The 25,915-nt window shown below is 37.4% G+C and overlaps 1 protein-coding gene and 1 non-coding gene across 3 annotated transcripts in view; both read right to left on the bottom strand.

Moving 5' to 3' along the window:
* The window catches only part of LOC135172599 (cysteine-rich motor neuron 1 protein), a 131,534-nt gene that overhangs the window by 7,386 nt on the left and 98,233 nt on the right, over positions 1 to 25,915 (bottom strand). For both annotated transcript variants that reach the window (XM_064138752.1, XM_064138751.1), the window contains exon 5: positions 411 to 587. In XM_064138752.1, the coding sequence (XP_063994822.1) occupies positions 411 to 587 (177 nt within the window). The remainder of the gene's footprint in view (positions 1 to 410; positions 588 to 25,915) is intronic.
* LOC135159877 (5S ribosomal RNA) lies at positions 6,954 to 7,072 on the bottom strand. Its single transcript, XR_010298471.1, has one exon. It is a non-coding gene; the product is annotated as a 5S ribosomal RNA (ribosomal RNA).

Here is a 25,915-nt window from a genome sequence, read left to right as displayed (position 1 = left end):
ATTAAATCTTTGACTCTCTGAATCACAAGGGCAACTAGAACTAGAAGTCTCATTCGATTTATTATTCATAAAAAGAGTTTTACAAATATCCATAATTTTCAATGAATTTTGAAATTGTATCAACTTCCTCCTTTGACTTCATCTAGCGATACTGAACTGGAGCATCAGCAATTGATTGTCTCTGAAATATTATTCTTTCTCAAGAGCGTCATAAAATGAATGGTTCGCTGCGCCAAGAACGTGTGATCCAACTTTCATTCTACTGCATACTGGTGCATCGTAATGCGCCCAGGAACACCTTTACGTATTAGAGTGTTGCGCATCATGTGGATCACAGGTATCTCCAAGAGAAACTAGCTCGCTTGTTGGCTTTAGTAGGCACCGAGGATGTATACAACTGGTGTAATTACCTAAGGGAATGCAGTTGTAGATAGGGCAACAGCTGCCTGGTACATCGGGTGATGCAGCCCTCACTTGAACAGGCCGTTCGCCCTGCGTGCATTTATTCGGTGGACATGCTGATATGCATTTGCATTCACCATTCTCCGTTACTATGCTGTCTTCTGGACAGATTATACCACGAACTCCTGCAACATAAATAATAAAGTATATGTAGTGTGTTGTAGACAAGTTTGCTGATGATTGTCATGCATCATAATTAGGGACGAATTTTTTTGGACAGACGAATAGGGGTTGATTTAGGGGAGGTGGCGACAGAAGTGGGTCGGGGGCAAAAGAACCCATTTATGAACAATAGTATTTTCCTCTATTTTTTTTATCTTTACTTTCAAGTTGTTCAAGGTATTTAGAAATGAGCGGAAGGAAGGAGAGTGACTAGGAAGGAAGAATGCAGACAGCGGATGCATGAAAATTTAATTTCGTATGGAAAAATTTAGATTGACAATTCTAGAAGAAAGTGCTTTGGTTTGGGAGAGAAAAAATTATTAAACATTCGGGAAAATGCAATGGATGTGTCTTAGTTTCAAGTTTGTGTAAGGAAAACATGAATATTCTGTACCAAATTCCTGATTTTTCCTGAAGAACTGTATAGAGTAATTGTAATTTGCAGTTTACATTCATTCTCCCGGTAAATTGTGAATTTTCAAGGATGGGAAACTTTGAATATTCAATGGAGCTGACTTGTAGTGTGCTGATGAAAATTTTAGAGAAATTTCTGTGTAAATTGCATTCAATGTCACTGTCCTCCCTCCCAATACAAAAAAGTCTTCACCAGAATTTCCTGGTTTTGTGGGTTTCTAGGGAAAATTAGCCCGAAAATTTACAGTTCTGCTTCATTTTCATATTCCAATGGAATTGCGGGATAAAAATTTTCGAAATATGTCATGGAAATATACCAAAATTTTTTTAACACTGTTGACGCAAAAAGAAATTATACAACACCAACGAAGTTTATTCACCCCATACAAGGATTTAAAGTAACGACTTTCTTTGATGTCACCCAAAATATATGAAGCTCCAGAATTAAAGATTGTATCGTGGAATTCCCATTCCATTTCCTCACTTTATTTACTCCTGACATTTCGTTAGCGCGAAATAGCGCGAAGGGAAGTCCACGAATGCCGGTGCATACGATCGCACCTCACGTTTCGCTAAAAAAGCTTGAGCTTTTGAATAATGCAGGCGATTTTTCAAGAGAATTGAAATCAACTAAATTCAGTATCACGATTGAATGTGGATTATCCGTTGCCCTGATTTACCGATGAATTTATGTTGAAATTGGGTAATGAGATACTGAGAATGCTCAAAGCCGTCACTTCATTGCGTTGTATTCAAGCACATTGCATAGAGATCAAAGACTCATCCTGAGTTTGTCAATGATGTCTGCTATAAGACACTGTACGCTACCACAGAGGATTGCTTGGCTCGTTTCCATAAACCATCTGAAGACCGGAATTAAGTGCGACAAGCGTTCTTGAGACTGTATGCTCACGTTTAATTAAGGGTATCTCTTCTCCGCTTAGGTGTCACTATTCCGACACAGAAGAGCCACAGGATTTTCGTCTATGCATCTCAAGTTCATTCAACATTCATGTCTACGTTTAACCACGATTAACGCAATCTGTCGTGCAGACAGAGCTTGTGCACATCGTTTTACCTCATATATTATCATCTCTTTTTAGTCTATAGTTAATCATTTTGGTCGCAGCGGCTGATTCAACCAGAATTGAATTTTCCTATCAAGGATACACTCTATTTTTTATTTCTCTTCTCGATAGAGAGAGGTCAACGAGGTTGGAAATGATTTATTGTTAAAATTTATAGCGCTTCAGGAAAGTGGAGTGCGGTAAAAAAGTAGTGGAGATTTATAACGTGAGGACGGGATTCTTGAATAAAATGAATATTTTTGGTTCTCACATTTTTTAATCAATTTGGTGGAGTTTAATAACTGATGGTTCTTTGGCTTCAAATGATAGCCTTGAAGTAGTTCGAAAGTTGTTTAGAGTTGAATATTTCCAAGACTGTACACTACAAAATGGTGTAATAAATTATTCGCTGTATTCGCAATTTAGCAATCAGGCAGGAGATAATTTCGTAGGATCATCGTCAATATTCACTCAATAAATGAATAATTCCAGTTTGGGGGAACTGGTAACCCAGTGGCCTCTCTCCCATATTAGAAGTGTGCATTTAATTATTTATTAATTTCCCAAACTGTGTAGTAGAGCTACTTTCTATTTTTTAATAGCTGTGACCATCATCTGTGAAAAACGTGAAGGTAAGTTTGAAAAAAAGTTGTTTTCTAGGGATATCCTTTAAATTCCAGATTATTTTAAAGCATGGGATTTTTGCCGGGCTGCACATAAGAAATTTCAGTGGCAAAATTGATTTTTTTAAGTCCTAGTTTAAAAAAACAGATAGAGAAATGGAACGGAAATTGATGAGAGGATTTTTTCATTGGCTGTAGAATACCACAACGCTTTTGTTTTTTTTTTTTTCATATTCTTTCAATCACTCATGGAAAGCACCGGTAAAGCAATTAAATAGAGGGCCATTTTTTTATCAATACAATGGAAAATAGGAGGGATAGATCCATATTCTATTCAATCCCGGAGAAAAAAAATATTTTTTCTTTTTTTTTTGTTGGATTAACAATAGAGCTGAAATTTCTGATTTTTTCGACCATGTCTGGAGTCAATATATAATTGTGCATCGGAGCTTCAGGATTCTATACCTGTTGATCCGTAATTTCTAAAGGCATTCTATATGAGAACAAATAATTATTCCATGTTTTTTGTTCAATTTTTATTTCAATTACATGAGTTGTATTGTTATAACTTTCCATGGTGAAAGCAGTCTCATTTGGACTACGGTAAATGTCTACTATTACATGTACCATAATAAATAATAAATGAATAATGAAACATAAACTGCGGAAGTCGCTCTAGAAAAATCAATCTCTCCCGAAAATTTCCCGCAACCGAATGTCGTTTCGAAAATGCGAAAAAATTACATAATGTTTACTGATAATTGTTCGTCGTGGCCATCATTATATACAAATTGCAAACGTTTACTAAAGGATATCGTATCCCGCAGCAAGACACTACTGGAAACAGAGATGAGACGTGTCTGACCAAACGCCGACGGTTACTACTTCTGCCAAGAAAATTCCCCAACTTTCACTCCCAATAACCTGAATCTCTTCATCCTCAGTCTGCATAATTTTTTTTCTCTTTAATTGCTCTCTAGAGACCTAGAACTGCGCCAAGTTGAGTTACCATTGGAACTAGGAAACGAGGCAATCTCAGGGGAGGAGACTCGACGTGGTACCACTCCCCACAACCCTTGCATTCTGCGTTATTCACCAAGATGGTCCACTTGAAATCACGTTTTCCACATCCAGCGATATACCTAATTTTTAATGCACTCTTACTCCCTCCCACCCTCACCATTTCCTCCAGCAAAACGTATTTTCATAGTTGGAAATTTTCCCAATTACGTGCCGAATCTCTTACTTGAGTGGAGTTTTGAGAGAAAAAAAACGATCTAATGTGTAAGTGATAAAAACGGAGGGAAAGTTCTACAAGGGTCCAGTGGAAATACCCTAGCTCTCTTATTTTTCTCTATTTTTACATTCCCTTCGCTGAAGTTTAATTTCTATCCAACGTGGGAAGATGTGGAAGGTTTACCAGTTGCCGTTGCCAATCTCATTCACTTCTCATTCTCCTTGCCAGACACAACGTACTGTACTTCACCGTTCTAAGCTTCCACTCCCTGTCTCGCTCGTTTAGTCTCCTCATTGATTCACATTGCAATGCTTGTTTGTCCCTATGTACATAGTAGAGATGTGAAATGCAATTCGCTTTGCGTAGTCAATGCTCATTGTCTCGAGACATCACTTGTCATTGAGGTGAGGGTGTTGCGAAATGGGATTTCTCTGTGCAGCTTGTGAAATAAATATTTCGATTAAGGGGAGCTTCTGATTGTATTTAGGGGGATACGTTCCTCTGAATGGGATGACAGCTTACACTTGGACATTCAGGTACGAATGACGATGAATTCTTTGTAGAAGTCAGAAATTGACATTCGTCAATTTAAAGAAATTTGTATTTGGGTAAAAATTCATAATAAATGGGCCTGATGTCCCAGTCTCGTTTTTACTAGCTTGATCAATGCCCATAAGCTCATTCTATTCTTCCTGGGTTCTAATACCGTGAGAGTAGCCGTTTCCCCCTACTTCTGTCAACTAAATCGTCAGTTAAGGGAGAGATTAAATTTGCAAATTTATGACCGTTTGCACCAGAATCTGGTGAGCAAATAAATCCCAGAATAAGCCTCGTCCTTCAGGTCCATTATATCCTGGAGTTTAATCATTTCTGAATATTCAAATTGGTGAATAGATCTTTATTCTTTCCATAGCTCCATTTGAGTTAACACTAATTCAACTCTGGAGTTGACTCATTTTTTTTCAGGGTAAATTTGGTGTACTCCCTCGATCAAACTGATGCATTGAACTTTCAAATTTATTCTATCGCTTACTTGTTGACTTAGTTAACAGAAGTGAGTGCAGACCATCGGTCCAAAATCATCACTTGGATAATTACTAATGAATGACCCTTGATTTGACCGATAATCTGCACTGCTGGCGTGGGCAGAAAAATATATGTCTTCGGAATATCTTTTAGAAATCTTCGGAAGGATTTTCCAAAGATTATTCCGAAGAGCTTTCTGCTAGGCCAAAGGCATCGAAGGATCAATTCTTCTGGACATAATTTATTTTTCCAATCGGAAGATTAATCCCAATGGGATCGGTAGAAATAAAAAAAATAATAACACAAAAAGTAACGAGCATATGGCTCCCATCGAATGGGCTACAATTCCAGATTATTTTTACATTTCAAATCATTGTAAATTATTCGCCAGCAGTATCAGTGAATCCAAAAATAGAAGGATTACAATACTCCCACTCGAGAGCAAACACCACGGAAAATTTACATTAATACTTTGACATAAACATGATATACTCCACATACCGATATTCATATGTTGCCAGCCACAAGTACTTGAATTTTAAAATAACAGACACGGCAACACCTTCATTTCACCTCAAAAACATCACTCTCTCCTGAAAACATCCTGGAGTGCATCATGTATCATTCCTTACAGCATAGAATAAATTTCAGAATGATATATCCCACAGCCAGTCCACTTTATAGCGTCCGGACTGGTGACTCCACGAAATAAAATCCCACAAATAGTTACGACCTACAAATGCTATATTTTTTACAAGTTTCAATTCACTCGTACAATTGAAACTCCAAAATGTGAACAATGAACGGGATAATTTATCACACTTTAATGATTAAAATTTTCCCTCGAACTCTGGATCAGCACCTTCCGAGAAGGACTGAAGGGAATAAGGGAGAAAATAAAATGGAAAATACGGAGGGAAAGAGTAACGCTGGTAACTCATTTAGGGTAAGCTGCAGTACAACGGAAGTAGAAAGGGTGAAAATGAAAGCATCATGGTGAGAGTAACTGTGAGACAAAGAGAGAAAGAAAACGAGGTGTAGGTGAAACGTAGCGCGTAAGAGCCAGACGGCATTAATTCTTTCCGGGGGCTTTTGTCTATTCTATGCACACCGACCCAACTTCACCATTCGCATTGTTCCCCCAGCGGACATTTTTATATTTTTTACACTGCAAAATGTATGGGAAGGGGAGTATTTTTTTTAACCCCTTTTTTCCCTCCTCTCATAGCTCACCACAACATACGTTACCATTTCTCCCTCAACACACGTTATCCAGCACCACTGACTTTTCTTCTCCTCCACCTCTGACAGACATACACACTACAGAATGCTATATGCATTACGACTTGTACATAGGTTCATGTGCAGAAATGCATGTATATCTCATTGTGGATTCACCACCCGACGGTCGGAATCTACATTTCAATAACGTCCAGACGGCCAACCCGGAGACCTGGAATTGATGCAGACTGAAATTGGTGACATCAGCCTTTTTCGCGTCTATATACTTTTATTAAAATTCAACAATGATTCCGGTTTTCTGGGTGATGGATAATCGCGGAATGGAAAAATCTTTGAAATTATTCCTAGGATTTTTCCGTGGTGAGGTACTATCGCAGAGGATATGACGGTGATGTGCAGTGTTCGGTGGACAGAGAAAAATTGTTGAGAGCAATTATTCTATGGTTTTATAAAACTGTATGAATTACCCCCTTTTATTTCTCAAAAATTGAGAAATTAATATATGATAATTAATTTTTATTCTGAGTTAGAGAAACTTGAAGAGTCTTTACTCTTTACTTTGCCGTCCAGGATTTTTTATGGAGATAAAAAAAATTCTAGAAGATTTGATAATTTTGACTCTAGAGGCACAGTAATTTTTTATTTTATAAAGATAAAACTTCTCGATCCTACGATAAAATATGGAGCCGTTATATTTCTTTCAAAAACTGAAAAGTAAAAAGTCAACGGCACGTGGTGTTCCCAAGCGGTCACCCATCCAAGTACTAACCACGCTCAATGCTGCTTAGCTTCAGTGATCGGACGAGAACTGGCGTGCTCAGCATGATATGGCCGTTGACATGATACAATATGATCAACAGATATAAAGTTTTACTGAGTTAAGGAATATAATTGAGGCAACGATGCAGTCTCATAGAACGATAGGGTAATGTTTATAAAAAAATTATTTTCTTGTGAATATCCCAGTTTTTTTTCCCGAACACGCTGGACAAATTGTCCAAACGTAGATGTCATTCGGTATATTTTAATCATGCGCTTGCACCAATGTCTCTGAACTAAATGCAATGGTCTGTTGCCGAATTTTGTCATTTTAGCCATCACGTAATTTCATTAGGCGAGTCGAATATTCAGTTACTGAAGTAAAATTCTGTATCTTTCTGTATAAAGATATCTAAATAACGTAAAAAATGTCAATAGTTCTTGCATTTCATATGATATACCTATTCCTGATGTTGGAATATTTGAGTACAGTTCTTTCATTGTCCTACAAAAATCACTCGACACCTCTTTTACTTTCTGGGAAACCCCTCTACTAAGGGACTAATTTACGATCGGTTGTACTCCGCTTTCGAGACGGTTTAATCCTAAACATATGCTGAAATTTCAACATCGGACTGTGTTCGTTTGAGTCATAAAACTGTTTTTCTTTTCCCTGAGAGAGTTTTCCAGTTGATATAATTTTTAGTCTCTGGACAACGGTCCTCCAGCTAAGACGTGCCTTCCTCGTGCTAATAAAGAATATTCTATAAAGTATTTTCACTGTGTCTCTTAAATAATTTGTTCACTTAATCCATATTCCAATACCTGACGCTAAATTTATAATATCTTGTTCAATATTTATAAAATTAAATGATACTTCATTCCAGTGACTATTCAACTCGCCCTTTTATTTTTACCATCAGTGCAGATCGATTTCCTTTTCGCGAACTTACTGCATCGAGATTTTATAAATTTGTATATTAATAAAATTAATGCCACGATAACTGAACACTAGTAATACCACGAGAGCTTAAAAATCATCAGGTAGTAGTCAATACCCTCATTATAGACAATCATGGTACGACTATTCCTTGTCAGGGGAAAGTTTGAGAGAAATCTCCAATTATTTTGAAGCTCGAGGGTATTTGTCGGATTATTTTTATACGTCGGATTATTTTTGGAGCAGTCTATCACACATCGGTGGGTGGACAGGAGGATGTGAATGAAGATCCAATTTTGAGAACAGACGAAGAACTCGAATGCAGTTTTTCGAGCTTTGGAGTCTGCACACTCCCGGTAAAAATAGTTTAGGTAATTTTTAACTCTGAATGCACATCAAAACATCATAAAAGCCATGAGAAAAATTTCATTGATTATAGATTATAGAATCTATAGATGATGTTCGTCTTTCTTTCAAGAAAAATGTATTCTCTCAAATTTCCTTCTTCACGAATTTCTGAAATTTGAATGAGCGGGGTTGTCAAGTTGTGGGAGCCAAACGAAAAATATTCTAAAGAGAAAAAAAAGTATTTGATAATGCAAAAATGTTGTATTCATAACAACTTTACTCGGTCATATTACGTACAATGCCGTTGGGCATTTCAACGGGGGAGCCATTGTGTGTGTACTATGGTGCATTTTTAAACTTTCAGCTGAGAGAATATAAACTTGAGCATCGGGTATGCCGTGTGTGTAAACAGTACTTTGGAAAAAATGGATAATACAAAGGGTTCAAGAAAAAGCAATAACGTGAGCTAGAGAGAAGAAAAGAATCGTGGAAGAGGTGGAATGAGAGAGGAAGGTGCAATGTGAGGAAGAATTGGAATGAAAATCGACAACGTACCATTGGGAATATCTTGGAGCGTATTTATATACTTTGTTTCTGTCTTCTTTTGCTTAGGCGAAGTTTTGTCCTCTCAATCGGCATCATAAATAACAATTTGCGTGCCTTTGGCCCACGAATTCGATCCGTAACTTTCAATTTGTTTGGTCCTCCCTTTCGAGAATAAAATTCCGGGAGCGAAATAACTCGGAATAAGAGAAATATAGGAGATTTTGTTGGGGGGCTTACGTGCATGGACTTGATTTTTTTCCGGAAGGAAAAAAAAGGAGAACGAGGAGTTGATGGAAAAACGTGATTTAACGATAGCGCAGAAGAAATGTCAGGAATAGGGTATAAATTTCTTGTTGAACTGAAAACATAAAAAATCCTATGTGAATTTTACGGTTCGGGAAAAAATGAAATTTCATGGACGGTTGACTATTAATTCTTAAATTTATCATCTCATATTAATGGTCGCTATGAATATATATTGAATTTTCAATAAAATCGAATATGTCCTAATATTTCTAATCACACGAGTCCGCGGATCCAAATCAAAATCCCGAGGAATGATAAAAATTACGAAATCTTGAATATTTTTTACGTGAGGTTGAAAGGCAATTTTGCATGCACAATTAACAATTTTTCTGTAAACAATAGTGAAATTTATTCCAAGGAGAATAATTTTTGCATAAATGCCGTTTCGCTAGACGGTTACAAGTCGTGCTGTAATTTTACCCTTTTTTCGGGGGCATGTTTTATTAATTTCTTCTCATATACAAAACCATACTATATATAATTGGTAACAACACTCATGTATTGTTCTACTGCGACCTCACATTAATGAAGATCCTGACCAAAGTGGGTCACAATGTGTAATAGATCTGAAAACAAAGGGGTGAGTGAAACTTCGGTTTACAGAGTTATCTGCGGAGGTCATGGCTTGGATCAACAGGCGAGAATTGGTCGCGAAATCCGGATGAAGTATTGTCCCCCTGGGGAGATACTGATCACACAACTTCAACTGATAGGAAATGCAGGAAGCAATCAGGGAGAATAAAAATATAATAGAAGCTGCTGGTTCTGGAGCATCGGAAAAGGATGTCCAATGACAATATTGATGAATTTAAAAATGAGGCATGGCTGTGCGGATGATTATCGATTGTTTTTTTTTTCGGCGGATCCAGGGGAATTACTCCTCACTACAAACGGAGAGAACTTCATTGCTGAAGAACCATTTAACTTTTGCCCAAGTGCGCTACTGGTGCCTTTACGGAAATTGAGTATTAAAGAAAGTAACTGATTCGTGATAAAGAAATGTACAGAAATTGCATAGAATTTTGTTGCTCTTAAAACTTTAAAGTATTTTCACCTGAAATTTCAACGGTAATTTTCTAACAATCTGCAGCAGTGTATTGTCATGGGCATTCATGGGAGCTCTCTCCGTGCAGAGCATTTTGTCTTGATTATCATTCTTATACAAAGTGTCTCGAAACTCTTTGTACATAGTATAGGGTGGCTTGAAGAGTCACTGGAGACAATAACTTTAATTAAATTTTTCTCTCCTGTGTGTTTTTCTGAGTTATCAAGAAAAAAAAGGAGAAATAATCGAACACTGAAAAAACAATTTTTCAATTCATAAACCAATTTTTTATTTCAATTTATTATCCTCCTCTTCCATTTGGACAAGTCTGAGAGACCGCGGTGCTAGTCAGTCCACGAGGTTAACCACCTAATACCTAAATTATACAAAAAAATTATTTGTACTTATCAACTATCAATTTGTCCAAATCCCTGACATCACAGAAACCAGATCCCTAACATTTATTTTCTCATCGAGAGCCACCAATCTCTTCTCATCCCGACCTCCCCGATTTCTCGGAAAGTTGATCCTACACTTTGAAAATAAGCACCGGCAATAAAATAAGTAGACAAACGAGTTGAAAAAAAAACAATAGAACGGATCGATACGAGCAGACCATGAATAATGTAAAATGAGTATAGAGGCGAGTGGTGCAAGCTTTGATCTTTTGTAGTCGTTCGAAATTTGCGTTTACGAGTTAGCTTTACGCCCGGCGACTAGGAACTATCAGGATAGTTGAGGGTACAAAGGCCTTCAAAGGCCGCGAACTCTGTGTGGCAACAGCCCAGTCTATTCCGATATCACCACCTTTTTATTTCCTCTCGTCTTCGTTTTTTTTTTCACCTTCGAAAAGGGAAAAAAACGGCTCAATTGAACTTTTCATAATGACCTCACACGTTTACCCAGTACCATAGAGTGATATTTTCTTCATTCATTGTCACTCTCGCTATTTCATTAGTGAGAACAAAAAGTATAAACCTCTCTGGAATATCCAAGCCAGAACAATGGGCCAAGTGAACTTGATTCTGCGGACAATTGTCGAGTGTGAAATGCAAATGGAGATTTAGAGGGATAAAATGACAACGGGGGTTGAGTATTACTGGCACTCTGATACGGTATATACATAGGTGGATGAGGGCAAAGGATTCAAAAGGGAGTAAACTCTCTCTCCCACTTCAGCTCTTGAGAACGGTAGCAGGAGTAGCGTCAGCTGGTAGTCCTGGCACTAGTTATATACATTAGGTACCATGATATGCACCAGGTTGCCTTTATGTGTCCATGTGTACAGGTATAGAGGGTATTCAGCGATGGTGGTTGAATGTCCACCAGTTGGCGGCCTCGAACAAGCCCACTTGATCGCTCATCTCTTCCCCTCAACGAGTCCGTCTTCCTATCAAGTATTCATCGTACGAGTGTTGTTCAAACTTCCAGCCAGTGGTGCTGGAGCTTTGGAGGAATTGGAAAGTTTGGAAACAATATAAAAAGCAGTACTGCCTCAGGCAATTCAAATATTCATTCACGTGAAAAAGGAAAAGGAAAGAACGCCGATAAGTCTCTCATTATGCGACCACTTAAGGATTACATTGAATGTGAATTAACAGCATTAAAAATGCAAGAATAAATCTTGCAGAATCATCAATTGAATTTCTAAGGACATAACAAGTCAATCCTATTTGGCATATCCTTTTACCGGTTTACTGATAGAATACCTGATCGGTTAAACAATATGAGGGCTTCCGGGTGTACGAGGACGACCTCCTGACATCTCAGCTCATGGCCTGAAGATGCAGATTGCAATATTTGCGAAGCCCCAATCTGATATTGAAGTCAAGCAGGGAAGCACAGGATCGATCCTGGATTCAATGCCCAAGATACGCGATAGCGAATCCCTAAATTAACGTTTGGAAAATGAGCCGAAGGTATCGTGGGGAATATTCACCCACCAGTTCCATCCTAAACTAATAATAAAACGAAATTTTTCCCCTAAAACGTCGTTAGAATAGATAGTAACTTTAAAACTAAATAAAAATTTCGATACCAATTTTCTGTAATGAGAAATTGAATTGATTGATAAATTGAGTTGATAATGACTGAACTGAAAATGTCGCTGTCATGTTGTTAATATGAGCACGTTCATTGGCCCAGCTGTATGTGAAGAAGAAAAATCCACTTCCTATAAGAATTGACTCCGATCTAGGGATCAATTGAATTTAAAAAAAAAAATTGATTTTAACACCAGAATATTAGGTGAATCATTTTTTTTATTAATAAAGCTATCGAAAATTTTCTCTATTTTCTGAAGCCCTCGAACTATTGTCATTTTTCTTTACTCTCAGGCTGAGATAACTGCAGAATAAAACTGGTAATTCTTCTGATTGTCATAACGTTTATTTATTAAATAAAAATATTCTCAAAAATTCATGTGTCCAAGAATATTTTTTCACTTAAACCATTTTATCTCTTATTCCAACCCAAGTGAATGAAAAAACTTCTGTACAGCAGGGGATTATCACAAAGTCTGAAGAGAGGAAGAAGGAATTTCCAAGTGGACGACAACTTTCACGGTGACTCAACAATCGTATTTAAAACTTTGTAAATAAAATGTAATGAATTCAATCAGGATAAGAGAATATCGAATAAATGAATGATCATGTTTAATACATGTTATCTCCGTTGCTGTACTTCTAATTAAAGTAATACAATTTAGCTTCCTGAAATTCTCTTTCCGGACTCGGTAGCTTTGTTAAAAGTTATTCCTTGAGCGGGCCAGCTTATTAACGTCATACCCTCCTGCTCGTCGCATTTTCGGTTAATTTAATTCCGTCTTTCTGAGTTTTTAATTACCAAAACTTGACGGTTGACTAATTTGGAAAAGGGTTCAAGAGAGAGTCTGGTTAAAACCTTTATATGATTCACTTCAAAAACTTGGGGAATTATGAGGCTATTGAGCGTCTAGGTTTCATCATTCCACAGGTTGTCAAGTGAACATTACATTAATAGCGCTATGAAACTAGGAGGTCATTTGACGAAAATGAATTCATCAGTTAATTAATGGAGAAGTTCAATACGAGAGAGTTGTGTCTCTGAAAATTATGGCGCTCTTTCGTGGTTTATCTCAACCTTAATCTCAGTGAAAAGGGCCCACTGATGGCTCACTTTTACAGAAGTCTACGTAAAAAGTACGTGAAAAAACCGTAAAGTCTCACTCATACTTTCTCACTCGTACTTTTCATTAAATTTAACTTCGCTAACCGATTACGTTGGAAAATGAAATTCGTTATTGAATTTCCCTTCCCTCCCCTGTGTGTAATTAATTTTAAACGTATGAGCTTCAGCTGAAAAAATACAAATGTTATCATCCCAAACATTCCATTCACGTCCATCATAAAATTTAATTCACTTGATATCTGCCTCTCCCAGGTTTGTTATTCTCCCTTAAGTATTTCTACATATACCCTTCATATTTGGAACGAGTGGGAAAACTGCAACCAGTGCAACGCTACCCATGCTGCATTTGACAATCTGTGTCACGTTTGCGGTATACACATTCAAATTCTATACCGGACTGTCGAAATGTTTCACCGTCCGTACGACAGATGTTACGAATGTCCAAAAGCATTCTGGAACTTTCGGGCGCTCTAGATTTAACACCGAAAATCCATCGAGTCGTCCATTCAAATGGAGAAACAAATACCTCTTTTTTTTCAAACTAAAGTCTGCAATGGAGTAATGGATAAAAGTGCCTTGTGTCTCAAGTTCGAGTACCAATAAATTGAACGGAAAAAGAAGAAAATTGGATTATCGACTATACGGATACCACCGAGCAGTTAATGACTACGTAATGGGTGGAACTACCACAAGAAAAAAAACCCTTTTTTTACTCATTTAGTTGGTCACGTGGAAGTGCAGTACAAAAAAAAACATAAAATGTAGTACAATGGCATCATTTGTCTTCGGTGGGGGTGGGAAGTAAAATAAAAATTAAATGAGTGAGGGTCTTCAGAAATATATTGAAATAAAAATGTTAAAAATAAATTCTGAATCATTAATAACTTGGCTTCGATGTAGTAAAATTTAATGACTTTTAAGCTCTGGTTTTAAGATATGAAATGGAAAAATATTTTTTAATTTCTCTCCATCAGTTCCAAGTTATTGATTATTGCAAACGTTCCATGTTGCCCCACTTTTCTCAACGTTAAATAATCATAGACTTTGGAGTGCACGCTAAAATCTTCGCACCCCTGATAGACCGAAAGTATTACAGGAAGTTCATCAAGAGGTTAATAGTACTTTTTCGAAAGTATTGTCGGAACTCTTACTGCTGTATAAAAATACCTAATCCCAGAAGAGAAATTCAATCAATGAAATAGCCTCGAATTACTGAAGGGTTTTTTGAAGCGGAAAAAACCGGGAGGAGGAACATTCTTTACTTGAATTCATTGCATGACATGAAGAACCGTGTAATTTACTCGGAGGAATCCACTTTATGAATTTCATAAGGGAATGGTGTGGAAAATGCTCCAATGGTCTGAATATTATGAATTTTCTACCACAATCGAACGGTTTGATCACTTATTCCCTTAATCCGAAGAGAGAAGAGCCAGAAGATTCAGAAGCGGCATATGGTTCAAGTTTTCAGAGTGAAATGTCCTGAGAAATGTACATGATGAGGTCGAGAGGGTCGTACACGTAGAATTTCAGATGTCAAAGAATTTAAAAGGATTTTATGGTGTCGATAGTAAAAAGTTTAATCGACTCCAACCGGGGAAAATCACAATCAGGACAAATAAACAATTTGCATATCATGGAAATGGTGCTCAAAATCATCGATCAATAGAACGATAAACAAAAAGTTGACAATCTAAACAATTGTTAATTGTTGATCAAGTTTATCATAAAGGAAATGCCAAGAGGGATTTTTAGGAAGAGATAGAAACCACTTGATTTACACTGATTTCTAAATTAGCCATTGATTGATTTCCTGTGTAACCAGTACCTCGGCCCTTATCAAAGGGCATTTAATTGGCGTGGTATCATCATGAAATATAGGTGCAGAATAAGACCAAACATTCCGACGTGAACCAATGTTTGAGGCCACTCAACATCCTACGCCATACATTGACCGTCCACATAGGAGAGTTTCCTGCCTTTGATAGGAGAATGTAGTGTTGGATATTCTGAGAGTGATGAAATAAAAATTCTCCTAAAAATGTAAAACATAATTATAAAGAAGAGATATATGAGAGAGCTTTTGGGGATTAACCTCATTTCCTTTTAGAACTCCCCACAAAGTCTACATGGTTCAACAACTTTGGGTGTGGCATCAACTCTTTCCATTTGAAATTCAAAATGAAGAGTCATTTCTGGGAGAAATCATGTTTACATCGATAAACAAAATTACTTCTGGCAATAAATAATGTTGTGGAAGAATGTCTTCAGAAGAGAATGTCTCTAGATCAATCATTCTCAGGTGGTCTATCACCTATGCAATAATTTTAGTGATTGATTGGCCAGAGATCCCACTGAAGAGAATAATTTTACAATCGTCAGTAAATTTACTGGTTTACCACCGAAGAAGATAAGTCATCTTTGCATAACTTGTAAAATTTAACTGAAAACCGCAGAATTATTGTGGCTTTGAATATTAAATCTTTTTTGAGTATTAAATTTTTATGGGTGGATGGGCTATCACTTCACCGTTTATCCCAATAAATCTCGGTGGATGAGAAGGAGCGATGACTCATTTTTACGGAATTCTACGTAAAGAAAACGCAATGGAATCGTAAAATTTCCGTTCTGTTTTAAGATTTCTATTAACATATCCACCGATCTCGGTTGGAACCACAATTTTACGCTTTTTCCCCTATTTTGTAATGAATATTTCTCTCTCTGTACATATAACCAGTTGAATCGAGGAATAAGCAAAACAAACACCCCCGCGCTCGGGGCTGACGAAATCGTGGTTACACTACTTGAGAGAGACAAAAAAATCTGTTTGAAGCATATTTCCTCTTTGCCTATCTTCCCATCAACGAAAAATTATTTTTTAAATACATAATCAAAGCCTCATCGTCCATTTTTCCAAGTGCATTTACCCCACTACAGTATCTGCCACGTTTTCCAAAATATTTAATTTGAAAAACGGTGATATATTTCTTTTTTATTGTTCATGGAACTGTGTAGAATACCGATGTTGTACGTGATGGGTTAATTCAAAGAGCAATTCCGGGTGATCGTTAAAGTTAAATATTGATGGAAAAGGCGGAGGACAAATGAAGACCCTACTGGTTGCCGGTATTTTATCTGTTAATGGTCTCAGTCGGTCGATCAGCTGAGGCATTACGAGCCAGACTAAAGTACTAACACCAGTATGCTGTGCATTATTGGTACGAAGGTCTATGAAATAGCTTACCGGATACTTCTCTACACCGACTGCATCGTACAATTACCACCAGCTATATAATGCATCATCTCGTTGCGTTGCATCTGAGCGATTGTGGTCAATACTGAGAACGAGGTTGCTTAGTGTTTATAGATGTACATACTGAAGCTTCTTAACGATGGTGAATTATCATTTATGGAGCTGATCCTGTACTGCACATTACCGATTGAAATTTCAGCGGTACTTGGTACGAACTGGCAACTAATAGACATCATTTGCTCCTTTTTGAGAAATTTAATTCGATATTATTATTAGAGTGGAGCCACACTCAGGACATTCACATTTTCAACGGGATTTCTATTATTACTCAGATACATTAAGGACTGGTGTGCATTTTAACGAGTGCGAAGATAGCTAAAAATACGTCATTCTGACAGTCATTTTTAGGAACATCATTACTCATATTACTTGCAACCAAAAATCATGATTCAGATCGACGATCACGACGTGATATGGATAAAATTGGCTAAAATCTCGGTGGCAATAATTGAGAGTGATCGGCCAGGGTTATTCTAGTCAGGTTGAGGTACCAAGATCTGTCCGCAAAATTGGAGATGAAAAATCAAAAAAGTCGATTATTCACAGCATATTAAATGAATCCTGCTATTCACTGAAGGTGTCAATTTATGGCAAAATCGTCAGTTAAATTCGGATACTTTCTTATTCTCCCGAAAATACTTTATTTACTCACATATTAAAAAAATAATTCTTCTTCGTCACTACTATTCTTGACTATTCGATTGTAAAGTGACTCTTGCTCTCGAGGTACGGATTTAATCAGTTAACCTATCGGTTATTCCCACTACTCCCAAAATCTCTCTCAACTCTGTTTAACGCCGGCATGTCGCGGCTCACGAACTACGATGCAAGCAGAAGCGTTTGCCAAGTGTTAACCTCTGGAGTTCTATAAAGTTTCGCACATACAAAACCATCCGGAAATAATGAACCTGTTCGAGGAGTGCGCTTCGAATGGGGTAGATTTCTCGAACGATCTTTCTCTCACTATTACTGTTTGTACGGTACCAATAGTACATCTACTTCGTCTGTAATGATACTAGAATTGCGGTATGCTGCCTTATCTTATGCTCGCCGGCACCAAATTCAAACAACTCTTCACTACCCCTATACCACACTGGTCGTACCTATTTACCAGCGCTATCGAGGCTCACAAACCTCGTGTTTGCCACTAATTCTCCACAAGTCTGACAGCAGATATAAAGGCGGTTGGCAACAGCATAAATTCCAAAGTTATAAAATGTCATTTACGTATTTTTCATTTATTTTTCAAAGGCCATTAAATTCTCCATCAGCGACTAAAATTGTCAAGTCAATATATCAGCGATTCATTAACACAATTAACTGCCGAGAAAAGCAACTAATTTTCCCTATCAGTGATAACACGAATATTCATGAAACTCAGTGATTTTTCATCTTACGATAGGAAATGTAAATTTTCATACCATTACCATATTAATTCTTCCACCAGACATTGAATATCAAGTATGGGAGCGAAGAATAATATCAACTCGGTGTATCTAGTCTGTGGAAATAATTATTGAATTCCCATGGACACGATTCTTGAATAATGATCTGTTGGTATCCCAAAGTCATTGCTTCGTGAATGTGAATAGTTACTTTCATTATTTCATTCGATGAAAAAAGCATTGCAGAAGCTACTTGAAAAATGAGTTCAGCATCCATTAATGCTGTACAAGAGTCGCTGCCCATTTACACCATCACAGTATTTGTTTTTTTTTCGTAGAAGAGCTCTGTTGGATAAAAGCAAAGGCAAACGAGAAATTTACCTCATACATAGTTCTGCATGTCCAAGCTGCATTGCACCCCATTATAGAATTATGTTAGTTCATGTGAGAGTAGTTTAAGCTAGTATTGACCCAATTTACCCTTCTGAAACACTGGCGCCATCGAATTTAATAAAGCGACCCAAGTGTAGGGTAAAAATGGTGTTGAAAAATCTATTGTATATAGGGCTGAGACCTTGTTTCTGCATTGACGTTAAGACGCATGCACTTAGCTTCTCGGCTTCTGATGCTTCTCAACTCACCGATATTCTGGTGAAAAGTGCTATGTAGACTTTTGTGAAGGTTTACTTTTAGGAAAAACTATTTGAAACACACTGGAAAAAGATTTTTGTGTCGAGAGTTATGTTGTTAAATGGTAGATCCCAACTTTCACACTGAAAGCATCAAATATTGGGAAAGTTTTTTTTTTTTCTTTTCAAGTGTGAAATTCACCCGTTGGTTTTTATGACATTTCCAACCATGGAAGTATCCCTTTTAATACTCCTTCATGCGAGGAATGGGAAAATATCCAATGTGGATGGTGAAATTGTGTACGATTGGATGCCCTAGGGGAAATCTCATTCCAGAGTAATTGAGAGAAGTAATTATTTAGGATTTATTTACTAGCTCTACGGGGATTTTGTCGTTTCATCAGAGCAGGGGAGCAGAGTCGCTCTAACAGATGATTAACTTGAACGGGAGCTTTCCGGTTCGTTCTTGAATGTAAAAATGAAATTGTGACGGTTGTTCAAAGTAGGAACTTGGTATTCTCGGCGCTCATTTGGGAGGAACAAACATAATTTCAAGAATTGTCAGAGTAAGAAGTATTTTGATTTGCTAATTGGAAGGAAAATTGTTGGCAGATTCTCAATCAAGCGCTGACAAATTATTCGTAGGAATCCTTGGTTCACTGTTTGTAAATTACCCGTTAAATCAGGACATTCATTACAACATTAAACATCATTTGAAAATAAAAAAAAAATTGTGGAATTTTCACGATAAAGGATAAATTTAGAATGTTTGTGTTTGCAATTAAATTGAAATTTGATGCTGTGAATGGCAATCACATTTTACAGGAGTAGACACCCAATCGAAGTACATCAATATCCTGAATCCATTTAATAACTGTTTTTCAAACCTTCTGATGTGTCACAGCATAAATGTTAATTTAAGGGATGATGATTCACATACCTGGAACAAAAAACGAAAAATTACTGTGATGAGGCGATCGATCGACAATTAATCTCAACAATATAATAATCACGGAATATACTTTAAAAAATCATTAAGGAAAAGAACGTGATAAATCAATTTCCCTCACAGAAATTCAGTTTTAGAGAAGAAATTATTATTTGCCAATAACCTTTTTTGAAAGTTATTGAATTTATTTTTGTGTCTTACAGACGACTGGAACGGAATGTATTCATGCAATTCGTAGAAATTTCCCAAAAACTTAAAAAAGTTTATCAACTCAGAGAACTTGTCTAAGAAACTTTATTTTATTCTTCTCTTTACGTATCAAGTGGAATTGCACATATGTCCATGAGGAGAATTCGTAAATCCTCAGTCGAATTCACCCGACAGACTCGCCCAGTGAAAACCGCATTCACTGTAGCTCTGCATATGGTTATATTATATCTGAGAAATCTTCAATGTGGCACTCCTGAGAAGAGTTAAAGCATTTTAAGTAAATTGTCCAGGTGTTCCTAACGTCCCATCAAGTCAAGTTGAACGGCCAAGACGATTAGGAGGAGCGCACGTCTCTCGTGTCACTTGGGAAATCATCTTACATATTCCAACCGATTATTTCAATGACTTTGTACCCTGAATTATTAGGCGCCATCCTTTCTGCTGCTCATCTCGAGATTCTTTTAATTCCCGGGGACAACTCTCTTGGAAATATCCTCGATGAGAATTTCAATTTTAAACTTAAAACTTTCATAAATGTACGTATTGTCTTAGAGTTAGGAAACGACGGACAATACTTAAAACGTCTATTGTCCTGATTTGATGGGAACTTCGGAGAGCATTTAAGCACTGACAATTTGTGACATTATTCGACCATGACAGATTCGAGAGCTAGTGCTGGCAATTCTCGAGTTTCAACTTTACGGTGAATTTAGTGATGGCCCTCGAGTGGTACAAGGCCCCTGGAGTCACATCTTTTGGTCATTGTTTTTGTTTACTATTTGGAAGTGGTAGTGAAGTGATCTTGATATTAAACTTTATCGAGTTTGTCATCAACTTGAATCTGTACTAGGAGCCCAGTGGTGAACTACGATTGTCACAACATCGTTGCATCTTCCAGAATTAAAGTGCTGTCGTGAGATAATCGAAACGGTTTTGGCTTCGTTCGAAATTATTAAACAAAGTGAATTGACACATGTGATGATCCCTTGGGAATAACCAAGTGCTTTGATCTTTTCTTTGAAAGTGAAAAGCTCGTTCATTTTTATATTTGATATCATTTTCGGATATTTTCCAATGATTTAAGTGTTCAAACTGCGCTTATCTGAATTTCACTCTTGATATTGAAGGAATTTATGATTAACTCGTTTACGGATTCCCCATTAAGGTTTGAGGAGACAATTCGATGAAACTAAAAAACTATATGCATGTCATGAAGGTATTGTTAGTGACAATCAATCGGTAATATCGTCACTAATTGATCATGTACCGAAAATGTTGTGGTAGACCATCTATTTGGCTGGGGTTGACTGTCACGCGGTAATGCCATGAGAATTTGGTTCTATGACAAGAATTCTCATTATTGGCCGGTTATGTAACGTTCATATGACGTGTGATAAAATTTTTGCCCACTATTAATCCGAATGGGTACAGTAAAGAGCATTGTCCCGTTGGTCTCGTATCATTTCACCGCGTCATTGTTAAATATCAATACAAAATGCATTTGGGTCACAGGGGAATAAATGGTTTCTATGAACGACCAGTCAGCGAAACATTATTTTCTGAATGAGGATAATTGATAATTCAGTTCCTGTTAGAACCATGCTTCCAGTGATGTCCTTAAATATTATTGATTGAATCCCATCAATTCAGGATCCTTGTCGTCAATGCTAGGAAGTCCATGAAGTCTGGATAAAAAGTAAATATCAACAATTCACGAAGACTTATTTATTTGAAGTTTCATCCCCTCTCTCCGCACCAGTAAATTGGACAAGTCAATAATATTTTGCGGTTCTTCAATGATCATAACAATATCAAATGAAGGGAATTATTTTCCATAAAAAAAATCAGTAAATCCATTATGAGAATTGAGATTTTCAGTGGGTTCTTTTTCTGCAAAGAAAAGTTGCTTGTAAACCATGGCAACTAATCCTCTTCGTCTATACAAATACAACTTTAAGACTGGCATGAGTGAAACGACAGGATTTACCAAGAAAAATCGGATGGATGAACGCAAGGACATGGGAAAGAATTTCCAAGATAACGAGGAATACCAGCGAGAAAAACGAAGTGGAACGGCTGGGCTGAAAGCAAGTGGAGTCGGTCAATCTTCGAAAGAACAAAATTGGATCATCGTTCTTCCACAATTTATGTTTTCCACCACATCCACATGCCAACTACACATTCTACCTGATGTTCCTATCCTACCCTAAATTCTCTGTATGTTTTACACTAATTAATAAATACCCTAGATGAGTGAACTTGGAGAAATCGATTTATCACCAGCTTTATCAATTTCAACAAAAACATCTCTACATCAAATAGAGTTAGTCGACCAGAGCGTCTATTAGAATGCACGACAGGCAGAATGTATAGACTGCTGGAGACATCTTCAGGAACGATTTGTCGCTGAGACAGACAGAGGAAAATTGATGCTGGATAAGACTATGCCACCGTGACAGCTGTTCTATTCTACCTCCACACATAGAGTTTCAACATTTCACCGATGCCAAACCTCCAATATTGGATGCGACAGATGCGGGTATTGCTGAAAACCATTGGAAATTCTACACCTTTATGTCATGAGGTGAAATGAGGATTTGTGGTTATCCACCAAATTACTGGGAGGTCTTGCATCACTCTCGCTTACCACCTTGTACAGCCACCGCAGTGTCAAATGCGTAGGTTCAAATTTACGTTCATACCAAACCTACATAAAACTGTTTTTTTTTTCTTCTTTTTTTCAATGCTCATAAATACGACAATAAGTACGTGACCAACGCCCACACACGTCGGCAAACAATATTTTCATCTTTATCACCGTTGGAAAATATATTTACGTTGAAATTTCCCCAATCACCGTGGGTTAATGTATATGTAGTTAGTAGACCGTTCGAGCGAAATTCACCAAAGAGCCATTAAACGAGAATGAGCAAGGCACCTTGAGTGTGGCAGGCTATGCTGGTTAATTAGCACTCACGTGAGGCTAGGCACACAATCGCTCTAAAGCGCTAGAGCACCCGCCCACAATCCACGTGAGATGATTCCCTGGGTGGACCATTCTACCTTCTCTCCCTTCTCCTATGGCCCTACTTCATCCTGCCCTTTCGTTAATCTTACCGTAACAAGAGTTTAACTCCATCAGACGTTCTTCGTAAGTTGAATGTACAACACTTGAAACTATGGCAGAGGTCCTTGAAATCAGCTTTTAGGATCCACTGGGTTATACTCCTCTGAATATAATGCATGTAAGGAGAGGCACTCTGAGAGATCCATTAAATTCATATCCATTATGTCAGGATTCGGTGGATAATCTTCGTAACGAGACGCTGAGCGTAATTGGTTACATTGTAAAATGTTATAGGGAGTTGGGTGTTATATTGGTTAATTAGATGTGTTTCATATTCGAAATGATGGAAATCGAAATTAATCCTGTGATGTTTGTCAACTTATGCGATGACGTTCCAATGTCCAATTACGTCTTCGGTGGAGTTGACGTATTTGTGTTGTTGAGAAATTTGCTCGAGGCACTTTGAGGAAAATCTCGGGATCTTCTCGTTACGAGTGAGAAGGAATCTGCTTTGACGTATCGAAAGGACTCACCGCTCAGACCCTCCGGGGCTTTTCGTGATATTGCCACCACAGCAACGGAAGTAATCTATGCTTGATACCTGTGTATATGGCACGAAATACGGTATATTGAAAATCCCACCGTGAAAACTCGTAGACTCTGATTGTAATACTTGAGTATTGTAAAACTTTGAGAAACTAAAACCTCAAGTTACAGGGTAGTTGTTCTCTACTCTGTTAACTGTGTATATATACATATTTTTTCTTTCAGTTTTTTTTTTCGAGGTGGGTTTTTTAAGTCGAAGAGACTTGCAGCAGGGGTTACGAGTAAAGCTCGATAGAGAGGTTTTTCCCGTACGGCTTAGGAAGTGCTGGGAGAAAATCCAGGGGATACCGGCTTGTTGCGAAAAAGGTGGTTGATGGTGAATTTTCGTTCGCACTAGCTAATCCCAAAGTTCCTGCCGAATCCAATTGCATTTCAGTTACTGAAATTTCCACTTTGAGTTGTGAAGCGATGGAGAAGGGTTTTGAAAGGAATTGGGGATTTTTTGGTAGAAGGAAAATTGATAGATATTAGTGATTTGCCATTGGGTGAAATTTTTAAAGAACAGGTCTGAACCTCAGGGAAATGGTGGAGTTTTCGTGATAAATTTTTTATAGGAGAAATTTCAAACTCTAGAACTCGAGATATTGATCCATGAGACGGGATATTGACTTTTAAAAATTATGAAAATTTTTATTTGAAAAGTCGAAAGTAATTTTCTAACAGAAGTTCGAAAACTTGATAAATAGTTAAATATTACAGTTTGGTTTGAATTCAGGATTGTCGTTGAGAGATGTATGGAATATTGTAAATTGCAGGATTAGAATAATATTCGAGAGCGATTAGTCAATTTTTTATCAAACTCATAATTTTAATCAACTAATGAATATTTTATTTCGAGCCAGGCAAATTAACGTACTAGTTCCAACCACAAACCGGGAACTTTGCAATGCTCCATATGTTGGTAATTATCAATAAAATCGAAGGGATGTTGGAGAACTCATTATCACACTGATCAAATTGTCCAATATACATTGAACATTGTAAAGCGACTTTCAAAACACAGGGGTTTCATTAGTTTTGTTTGATCACCGGCTATCAAATGGCTTTCGGAAAATGCTCAATTTGCTGACGTGGAAGGATATTATATCAACTGCGACCCAGCCTTTGATCATTTCAGGATTCTCATTTCTTTTCGTTCATAATCAATTATTTCAATCTTGCCATAAATTTTAGATTAGTGAACGCTTATTGATAAATTACCAATTGACCCAGATGTTTTGAATGCAATTCGATGCCCGTATTAAGTAATCTTCTAGTGCATTGATGAAGGCTTTGAGAACAATATATTTTCGTCACGATTATACTATTTCTGATATGTATTTGTGATAGTAGTAATAGAACGGCATGTAGATTTTCGAATATACATCTCCAGGCTAATCATTCCCACAATCGCGTTGGAATTACGTCAATCGTGTTAGAATCAGTCATTCCCAGGTGGTCCAAATTCAATTCCCGACCAGAGAATTATGCTGAAGGATAACATAATTATTTAATAAACGATCTTGAGTGAACTTTGATGATAAATAATTAACGTTATCCCGGAATTATCTCGAATTATTTCCCCAAAGAAAATCCTCAATTCCGAAAATTCAAGTCACCAAGAACCGCCTCGGAGAACGACTCCCTAAAAAAATTTCTTCCATTAAAATTATCAATTCTTAGTTCCAATAAATTTTTTCAGAGCGTGAAGACTCATGTATCGATAAATTTGTTGTCTTGTCAGTGAGAATAGTTGGAAATGGCCTGTTTGTCATGGATTCAAGTTGACGACAGTTGGAACAAGGACACCGGCTTCAGCAGAGATGAATCCGAGTATCTCCGCAGCGGGTGGGGATCGATGTTCACCATTCTACAAGTAGGTGAAACCTGAATAGACAGAGGAAGAGAGGGAGAGAGTGTGTGAGAGAGAGAGAGAGATGGTGAATTTGGTAAAGGGTAGAATAACTCGTAGCGGCTTCCCAGGGTTGGATAGTCCAGCACCCCTCGGTTAAATTGCTGACTACCCGTGTTCGTACAGTCAGATGTGCGCCTATGGCCAGCTTGGAACGTCGCCAATCTCGGAACTAGGATCGGTACATATAGACCATGCTCCGGGATTTTGGTCCTCGTTTATATATGGAAATACGTCACCCCTTGGAGAACACCGACACCAACGTGAGTGCTTTCGATCGAAACTTGCGATGTGCCACGTTAACCCCACTGGAGTGAACCACCTTGTTTATCTTCGTTACAATTTTTCCTTTTTTCACCCTCAACTTTTTTCTTTCTTGAATTTACCCCGGCCTTTTTCATCTCCTATGGAAAATTTATACGACTCTCACCAGCCACGTGCACATTAATCTTCTGTATATTGGAAGTTATTCTATGCTGGAGTTGGAAAAGTATCATCATGCCGGTGAGAGCGATATTAA

This window comes from Diachasmimorpha longicaudata, chromosome 2 (assembly GCF_034640455.1).
Source record: "Diachasmimorpha longicaudata isolate KC_UGA_2023 chromosome 2, iyDiaLong2, whole genome shotgun sequence".
NCBI lineage: Eukaryota > Metazoa > Arthropoda > Insecta > Hymenoptera > Braconidae > Diachasmimorpha > Diachasmimorpha longicaudata.
This window is presented reverse-complemented; position numbering and strand designations above follow the sequence as displayed.